This window comes from Labrus bergylta, chromosome 3 (genome assembly GCF_963930695.1).
Source record: "Labrus bergylta chromosome 3, fLabBer1.1, whole genome shotgun sequence".
Lineage (NCBI taxonomy): Eukaryota > Metazoa > Chordata > Actinopteri > Labriformes > Labridae > Labrus > Labrus bergylta.
In genome coordinates, this window is record NC_089197.1 from 20,476,925 (window position 1) to 20,487,022 (window position 10,098).

At 39.3% G+C, this 10,098-nt stretch overlaps 1 protein-coding gene across 1 annotated transcript; it reads left to right on the forward strand.

The window, feature by feature from the left end:
• Positions 1–575: 575 nt before the first annotated feature.
• copb1 (COPI coat complex subunit beta 1) lies at positions 576–9,211 on the forward strand. Its single transcript, XM_020632528.3, has 22 exons — positions 576–734; positions 2,265–2,418; positions 2,768–2,997; positions 3,224–3,393; positions 3,499–3,613; positions 3,727–3,819; positions 3,930–4,067; positions 4,186–4,305; positions 4,555–4,662; positions 4,782–4,928; positions 5,051–5,196; positions 5,600–5,696; positions 5,785–5,945; positions 6,044–6,164; positions 6,254–6,481; positions 6,711–6,890; positions 7,346–7,490; positions 7,622–7,741; positions 7,853–7,998; positions 8,147–8,236; positions 8,386–8,541; positions 8,790–9,211. Exons 2-22 carry the CDS (start codon positions 2,328–2,330, stop codon positions 8,847–8,849), a joined length of 2,862 nt encoding a protein of 953 aa, XP_020488184.1. The 5' UTR covers positions 576–734; positions 2,265–2,327; the 3' UTR covers positions 8,850–9,211.
• Positions 9,212–10,098: the final 887 nt, after the last annotated feature.

The window sequence follows — 10,098 nt, forward strand, 5'->3', positions numbered from 1 at the left end:
TACATACCATGGTATACCATAGTACATACCATGGTATGTAGCCTATAGTATACCAGGGTATATGATGACAATGTATTATTTTACTTTGCAGAGCCAGTGAATTCACAACTGCTTATAAAACGCTTAATGCAGTCACTACACTTCAGCTATTTTAGGAAGGGTTTACCAAACCATCCATTTTTCAAGTTCTTCAGCAGGGTGAACCACGGCTGTAAAAAAAAAAAAAAAAAAGTTGTTTCTTCACTTTATCTTGAGACGATACAAACCTGCCGGGATTGTAACGGGAATCAATGTGCACAATTCAATCTTTAATAATTAGGACTCAAGGTCCAAATCAAATCCAAAAACAGAACAAGGAACAATGTAAAACAGGTTGCCTCCTACGAGGTCCTTGCAGCGACATTAGATTTATACCAAATATATAAACACTGCTGATAATAAAGCTATTACCAATAAACGATAGAAACTCTGATATCTGTCTTTTTTTTGGGGGGGGAAAGGCTTGTTTAGGAGCTTGTTTCGTTCCTTGCTCTGGGATATTGCTCTCGCGTTTGGACCTTGCGGCGCACGGTAGCAGTGATGTGGCTCAGAAAGCGATCTTCCACGTCATTAGGGAAGTGGTGGAGAATCACAGGGACAGCTCACCAGACGGAGCTCCAGCGACTATTTACAGATGTAAATATCCAACATTGGATATCGAAGGCCACTTCGGAGGATACAAGTCGTGCAGATAGGTATGTTATCTTAATAAGTTTACACCAATATGAGCTGTGTTGTCTGTCCTTACCCGTGATCACAGCTAACTAGCTTACGTTACTGTCCTCCATTTCAGTGCTAGCCTGAGCAGAAGCTACCTTGACGTCAGCTAACGTTCACTGATTAGCACATTTAAGTGTATTTTCTTTTCCCATTAACAACTTGAATGGTTTATTAGCTAATTGATAGTTGCGTTTGTTCAGTGTTTTTTTTGCACAACTTAGTGCTAACGCAGTAAACTACATTGAGGCTACATCAGCGAGCTAACCGCAGTGACACAGGAGGCTGCGTGTCTCACTTTACTTACTTCAGTAAACATGAAACAGTAACTTACGTGTCTGTCGCTGGCACAATGAGAGCTGTTTAATGTGCTGTTGTGTTCATCGATGACTAGTTTTTGCTGTGTATAGCACCATTGGGAGTCAGTGTCAGATAGACATCGTTATACTTTATTATATCTCTTCAAAAAGTGTTTAGATTCTCCTTGTTGTTACTAACTTTGATGAGTTCATGAGCCTTCAGGTTATCTATTAAACCCTGTTATGTTTACTGCAAATATGCAGCAGCCTGAGTGATGTGTAAAAAGTGTGAATCTTACAGGCTTTATGGTACACAATCCCCCTTTAAATTACACATTTATGTTATTATCATGTTTTTTTCTTCTTCATTTTTTTACCCCAGGTCGTCTCTACATGGGAAATATTCTGTACTTCAGAGACTTATCTAAAGATAGCCAACTATTCAGACACCAAATATTTACTGAAGTTTAAACTCTTAGAGATATATTTTTGAGCAGAAGATAGATAGATAGATACTGTTGATTTTAAATACCTTACAAACAGGCTTCCACCTGTTTAGAAGGAGAAGGTGTTCAAATATGAACTGGAAGAATTATTAATAACAACCAGTTGAAATGTACACATGGCCAACTCGCTATTGTTCTAAGAAAAACTGTGAATCTTATTTTATGAGTTGGTTACTATCAAATTGTTATTTTTTTATTATGCAGAATTTTTAGTTTCAGTTGCTGCTGTTTAATGTAATAAGAGTCACAAACAACACTTATGAGTTCAAGTCACGAGTATTTATTCTAACTTTTGCTTGAAGAACGAGTTAATCTGCATTACACGTAGACAATTTCTTTCAAGTGTTTGGGGATGTGGATTCCTGGGACTATCATTTCTTCTTGACTTAAATCGTATAATTATTATAAGACCTGAGATATCTTATGTTCATCTACGTTATAGTGGGAGCACCTGTTACTTATGTTTTTCTCTGTAACAATTCCATGAATTATATACTGAGTTCTTTGTCATCACTGTAGATAACTACATGTACACAGTGTTTTTATAATGATAACTTTTTGTAATTCTTCTGTATTCTCTTTTTATGCACCATGACATGTTGCTTTGCAGTTTATCTCACATGTTGCTTCCTACAGTTACTCATGTGTGGAAAAAAACCAATATAATTCTCTAATTCTATTGTTCTTCTGTGTCCCACCACAGTTATTATCCAGTGAGCAACATTCATAGAATTTCTTCTTAGCGGGAACAAGCACAGCAGCAAAAATGACAGCTGCAGAGAACGTTTGTTACACCCTGATCAATGTTACATCTGATTCAGAACCCCCTTCAGAAGTCAGCCTGAAAACTGATCTAGGTAAGTAATCCTAATGTTCGTCTGAAAAGCTATGCAAACAAGCTATGCAAACAAACTACCAAACTGACTCACAGTTTCAAACTAAAGGGGAGATGTCCATTTTTAAAGCCTGTCTCTCCAACTAACTATAAAAGAAGGTGATTTGATTTGTGGTACTCTCACAATCAAAAGCAAAACACCTTTGGTTCCCAAACTGTGTCAGAAACTTACCTAGTTTTTTTTTCTCCCAGAGAAAGTAATTCAAGATAAAACTGTTAACAGTGATGTCTGTGGGTTATCTGTTAGCGATAAGCCCAAGCTGAATATATTCATATAAATTACAATGAAGATACTTATCATTGTTCTACAGAAAAGGGAGAGATCAAGGCAAAGACTGAAGCCTTAAAGAAGGTCATCATCATGATTCTGAATGGGGAGAAGTTGCCGGGACTTCTGATGACCATCATCCGCTTTGTGCTGCCACTTCAAGACCACACCATCAAAAAGCTGCTGCTGGTGTTCTGGGAAATTGTTCCCAAAACAACCCCAGATGGCAAGCTGCTTCAGGAGATGATCCTGGTCTGTGACGCCTACAGGAAGGTAAATTAACTGTCTGTATATTTGTAGACAAGAGTGTGATCTTTGTTGTAATTAATTATGTGTAACATTAGGGAAAAGCTTGTTAATAACAGTTTCAGTATAAAAACAGCCATTCTCACATCTTAAGAACACATCTGATCAATGGTTCCATTAGCTGAATTTTTGCGCATGCCACCTATTCATCTATAAATGTAATCGTTGAATTCTTTCTTTCTTTGAATTTCAGGACCTGCAGCATCCAAATGAGTTCATCCGTGGCTCCACTCTTCGTTTCCTGTGCAAGCTGAAGGAGTCTGAGTTGCTCGAGCCTCTCATGCCGGCAATCCGAGCCTGCCTGGAGCACCGTCACAGTTATGTTCGCCGCAATGCTGTCCTGGCTATTTACACCATCTACAGGTACAAACTGTTAAATACTTCATGTTCATTTACCTGAAAACCAACACACATGTTTTCCATTCACAAGTGAACAACAAACAACTCATGATATTCATCTGTTTTTAGGAACTTTGAGCATCTCATCCCAGATGCCCCAGAATTGATCCATGACTTTCTGGTCAATGAAAAAGATGCCAGCTGTAAGAGAAATGCCTTCATGATGCTGATTCATGCAGATCAGGTATGTAGAATATTGACATTTTTATTATTGTTGCTACTGTTGTTTTCCACTTCGACTGATAGTTATAAATCTCAAATGCCCTTATTTATATAATCTCATTCATCTCTTTACAGGACCGAGCTCTGGATTACCTCAGCACCTGTATTGACCAAGTTCACACTTTTGGCGACATTCTCCAGCTTGTCATTGTGGAACTGATTTACAAGGTGAGTTAAGGCCTGTCAGTCTTACTTGGGCTTTGTAGTATAGCATCAAACGTAAAGAAGAGCACCTGAAATGACTCCGCTGTTGCTGTTTTTTTTCCTTTGTCTGTTAGGTCTGTCATGCTAACCCGTCTGAGCGCGCCCGTTTTATCCGATGCATCTACAACCTGCTGCAGTCCTCCAGTCCAGCCGTTAAGTACGAGGCTGCTGGTACTCTTGTAACCCTCTCCAGTGCTCCAACCGCCATTAAGGTACATCACCAAGGTTTAGTTAGTGTTCTTTTGTATGAAATATGTTACACTGTGTCGGTATTGTGCCTGTAATGACGTATTCAGTCTCTTACCAAATCTGTGCTTTTTTTCACTCCAGGCTGCAGCCCAGTGCTACATCGACTTGATTATCAAGGAGAGTGACAACAACGTGAAGCTGATTGTTCTGGACCGTCTCATTGAACTGAAGGAGCACCCCACTCATGAGCGTGTACTCCAGGTACATAGTGTTAAGGCTGGGGTTCATTTCTAATACAATTAGAAAAATAATACTTACTGTCTTAAAACTGTGAAGATAATTTCCCTCTATAATTGTTTTTACTGAAAAGTAAAATGCATAAAAAGTCAGAAATATGTATATTACAATCCAATTCATGTAGTGTTATGAAACAGTACAGGTTTTCTGCACCTACAGTGTATTATCTGTCTTAAGACTTGAGTTGTTTGTCACCGAATGTTGTTTATCCAGGACCTTGTGATGGACATCCTGCGTGTTCTCAGCACTCCTGACCTAGAAGTCAGGAAGAAGACCTTACAGCTGGCACTGGACCTTGTTTCATCTCGCAACGTAGAAGAGGTCAGTGGCACATACAGTTGATCTGTGTTATTGTTGCTGTTTTCATGTGCGAGCATGGACATAGAAGGAAAAAAAAGAGATATCACAAATTAGCATTTTATTTCCCCTCTGTCTTCCAGTTGGTGATTGTTTTAAAGAAAGAAGTGATCAAAACAAACAACGTAACAGAACATGAAGACACCGATAAGTACAGGCAGCTGTTGGTTCGCACTCTCCACTCTTGCAGTGTGCGCTTCCCTGACATGGCGGCCAATGTCATACCTGTGGTGAGTTTCCTGTTTTTTTTTTTTTTTTTAGCCGGGTGTTTTTTCCTTTTTTCCAAAGAATACACTCTTAAAATGAGAATAATGATATTAATTACTTTTCTATGTGTGGATATGATTTACAGCTGATGGAATTCCTAAGTGACACTAACGAGGCAGCTGCTGCTGATGTGCTGGAGTTTGTACGAGAGGCAATTCAGAGATTTGACAATTTGAGACCCCTTGTCATTGAGAAGATGCTGGAAGTTTTTCACAGCATCAAAACTGTCAAGTAAGTCTTTCAAAGCACATTGAGTGACGCATTGTCTTTGCAGATTGTTCCGAGGACATCGAGGCAGTGAGGGACATATCAGTGGTTCAAATTTTACAAACTGTTTCATATTTCTTCACTGATTTGAAAAATGAGGAGACAAGATGATAGAACATAGAAAATATAAAAATCCAGTTAAATACAATTTAGCAGCATGTTCACTTAGAGATGGTCTGGTTTTGGTTAAATGCTCAGCTTTATACAACTCACCTTTTCTGAGAGTCATGTCAAGTATCTTTTTTTTAAGAAACAATTGTCAACATCATTAGTTTCACCGACATGGCTGAGATTTGTAGTCATATCAATGAAGGAGTGTGTTGCACTGTGAATGCTCATTACCTCTGTCTCCATTATCCTTTTTCAGGATCTACAGGGGAGCGTTGTGGATCTTGGGAGAATACTGCAGCACCAAGGACGACATTCAAAGTGTGATGACAGAAATACGCAGGTCCTTGGGAGAGGTATGTTTCCCCCATTGAGTGTTGTGTAATGCAAACTTACACATTAAAATGTTCACAAACATCTGACACATGCCTCTTGCCTGGACAGATCCCGATTGTTGAAAACGAGATTAAGAAGGAGACAGGCGAGGTGAAACAAGACGACGAAGTGAGTGCAGCTCCAGCCCAGAAGCTGGTGACAGAGATGGGCACATACGTGACACAGAGTGCCCTCAGCTCCTCCAGGCCTTCCAAGAAGGAAGAGGACAGGTAGGCACATTGTTGGACTCTGGTTATCTGACTGTAACATTGTGGTGATTGCAGGAAATGTTGTCATCTTAACACCAACTCTGATTTTGTTGTTCCAGACCTCCTCTCAGAGGCTTCCTGATGGATGGAGACTTCTATGTGGCAGCTTCCCTGGCCACCACACTCACCAAAGTAGCTTTGCGCTATGTCGCAATTGTTCAAGACAAAAAGAAACAAAATGTAAGTTTTTCCTCCTTTACTTCACCGGAAGAGAAAAGTTTTGTGAAAATCAATAATTCTAATTCCTGCTGTCCTGTTCCCCCTCCCAGTCTTTTGTTGCAGAGTCCATGCTGATCATGGTCACTGTGCTGCACCTGGGCAAGTCTTCTCTGCCCAAGAAACCAATTACAGATGATGATGTGGACCGCATCTCACTGTGCCTGAAGGTGCTGTCAGAGTGCTCACCACTTATGAATGACATTTTCAACAAGGAGTGCCGCAAATCACTGTCACATATGCTTACCGTCAGACTGGAGGAGGAGAAGCTGTCACAGAAGGTAATGACTGATGACCCAGAGGGACGAACTCAATATTTAACCTGCTGACAGTCAGGCACAGCTGAGACGTCAGCACAGTACACGAATAAGTAGTGTTGATTGCATATTTTTCGTACCCAGCTCTTATTTGTTAATAGTGTAAGTCCCAAGTCATGTCTGTAAAACTTAAAACATCAAGGCTGCATTTTCCCTCCAACAATAATCATGTGTTTCTCATTCTTGACCACAGAAAGAGTCTGAGAAACGTAACGTCACAGTGCAGGCAGACGACCCCATCTCCTTCATGCAGCTCACAGCCAAAAATGAAACGTCTTCTAAGGAGGACCAGTTCCAGCTCAGTCTGCTGGCTGCCATGGGCAACACTCAGAGGAAGGAGGCTGCTGATCCCCTGGCTTCAAAACTCAACAAGGTACACAACAAGCCCTGCAGAGATCTTACCAGACAGGAGACATGGAAATAAAAAAAAAAGAGAGAGAGAGAAAAGCACATGTGTGGGAGGGGCTAATTGGGGCTGTAAATAATGCCTCTGCTTGGAGATTATTATTGTCATTTATTTTAAAACCTGCCCATTCTTTTTTATTATTATTTTAGATTGTATTAATTGGAGGCATTCGAGTAGTATATACCTAAGAGAAGGATGCTGTTTTTCCTATTGCTTTTTATTTGACTTTATGTAAAAATTTAAAAAAAGGTTTATCATTAGGGTACATGGAGTCCTTTATTCCTTGATTATCGTTATGATGAACTGTCACTGTCATGCACATGAACTGATGTGAAAGCCAGGGTTCTTTGAAAGTGACTGGCATAAAGAACTTGAAATCCTTTCATAATAGTAAAAATAATTGAAACGTTGTTCCATTCTAGGTGACCCAGCTGACAGGTTTCTCAGACCCAGTGTACGCTGAAGCCTATGTTCATGTCAACCAGTATGACATTGTACTGGATGTTCTGGTGGTCAACCAAACAAATGACACTCTCCAGAACTGCACCCTTGAGCTGGCTACTTTAGGTGAGTCTCATTGGTTTAACACCTCACTGGACAAATGCACTATTGAATTTGTTTTGTATAGCTGCATCAAGCCAGTCACATTTTGTTTTAACATTGAACTGTCAAATTCCCTGAACGTATCCCTCCTACAGGTGATCTGAAATTGGTTGAGAAGCCTTCGCCTCTCACTCTGGCTCCTCATGATTTTGCAAACATTAAAGCCAATGTAAAGGTGGCGTCAACTGAGAATGGCATTATATTTGGCAATATTGGTAAGAGAATCATTTTGTGACAGTTAAACACAATAATTAAATATGTTTGTTTTACTATCTGTAAAAAGGCAATGTTTTTAATTTGTTTGGATATTTGATTCTTTCTTTCAGTCTACGATGTGTCGGGGGCTGCTAGTGACAGAAACTGCGTTGTCCTAAGTGACATCCACATCGACATTATGGACTACATCCAGCCAGCATCCTGCACAGATGCAGAATTCAGGCAGATGTGGGCAGAGTTTGAGTGGGAAAACAAGGTAAACTTTACATGTCTACTTGGACACTGACTGGCTTTCCCAAAATCATTGTGGTTGGCATCATGAGTCTGACAATTGTAAGGTTTTTTTATTTTCTAGTTTTCTCAACTTCCTTGGGTTTGACATGTGCGATCAATCTTTCTTTTAGGTGACAGTGAACACCAACATCACTGATCTGAACGATTACCTGCAGCATATCCTCAGGTCCACCAACATGAAGTGTCTGACTCCTGAGAAGGTTGTTTTTTTTTGACATTTCATGCAGCTTAATCACAAAAAGTTAGAGGTTTTAACACATAAAATAAACTCAAGTCTTTAGTCTTCACCTGCACAATACTTTGTTTTATGGAATAATCTCAACTTGTTTCTTTTTGTGTCTCAAACCAGGCACTGTCTGGCTTCTGCGGCTTCATGGCTGCCAACCTTTATGCTCGTTCTATCTTTGGAGAAGACGCTCTGGCTAATGTCAGCATCGAGAAGCCCATCCACCTGGGGCCGGATGCACCTGTCAACGGACACATACGCATCAGAGCCAAAAGTCAGGTGGGTCACAGCTGCTGCCTAATGAAGCCTAAAGCATCCGAGGAGTAAAAGCTTGGTGGAATTTATTTTCTGAAGCCACACAGTCAAGTTTTGCACAGATAATATTTAATGAAATAGCTTGTTGAAAGAATCGGACTGAATTGGCAACACGTGACTATATGGAAGAACTCATTACATCAAATGTTCATGCTCTTATGAGTAAATGTTAAAAGTCTGTTATGATAAATCCTCTCTCTTTTGTTTCACAGGGGATGGCCCTGAGCCTCGGTGACAAGATCAACCTGTCGCAAAAGAAGACAAATATCTGATCCAGCTGATCCCTCCGACTTTGTGAAGTCACCTGCTGTTTCTCCTCTACCGCTCATCATCTTACGGCCTCTTCATCACCAATAATTAAGAACTCTATAGGGTCTGTTGCTTCTGTGCTCTTTTATTTTATTTTTTTTACATCACATCTGTGTAAAAAACGACATCTCAGTAATGTTTTCCCTGTCCCGTTTAATTTTCAATAAACATGTATTAAAAGAATAAGAAAAACTTTGCTACATGCTTTATTCTTTTAATCATTCAAATCTTTTGATTTCATTTTGAACATTCCTCTGTATAATTATTATATTATATTCATTATACATCAGTATTTGATAATGAAATAAAAATGTTGTAGACTTGTCATTTTGTCAGATTTACTGATTTTTTTTATTTAAGTTAATGAATTTTAAATGCAAAGAGCCTTGGTTATACGGTATTTGATATATTTTGAAAACTCCCAAGTTCCTTTAAAATGTTTGATTGATAAATTAAAAGCGTGGGATAGAATTTAGCTGAAATGAAAGACTTTGGCTTGAATATTAAACTGTCAATTGGTAGCACAGATGTAAGAAAACGCCAATTTTGCAGTTTAAGAAAGAGGGAGATGAAGTTAAGGATTTTACTTCATGAGTTTAATGGTTTATATTTATATAGAACAGTCATTTATTTAAAGTTCAATATCTAAATGGCAAAAGTTGGAATAGAAACTTGAGCAGTGTGTGATTGTTTCACATGAGAAGTTTAAGCAGATGTTTCAGTAAGACATTTCAGAGAGAATTACCACTGTTACCCAAAGGTGTTTGTGTCCCAAAGTGAGGCAACTGCTGTCTGGAGCTCCTGCTGGGTGCAGCTTCATTGCTCCAGGCTTTAATTAGAATTCCTCAGATGCCTCGTGTGATATGTTGCACAGTGTGAAACTGACTGGAATTTGTTTTGTCACAACCACCAAATTGACAGTGACATCATGACGCCTCCTAATAATGTACAAATTGTAGGCAAGCTTCATGATTTGTTTGAGTGTACGGTATGATATATTGTAGTGATTTCAGAGGTACTCTCAAAAGTTTTATTGTTACTGTTGTAATGAGATGGAGTTGGATAAGTGCTGGCACAAACCTATACTCATTCCACTGACCCTCCTGTTTATAATTTATAAGGAGAGGGACATTTCTGATATATTTCCAGATTAAAAGGTCACAACCCCTGTCATTCATTTACAATACCTGTGAAATCCGTCTCTCCAGGGGG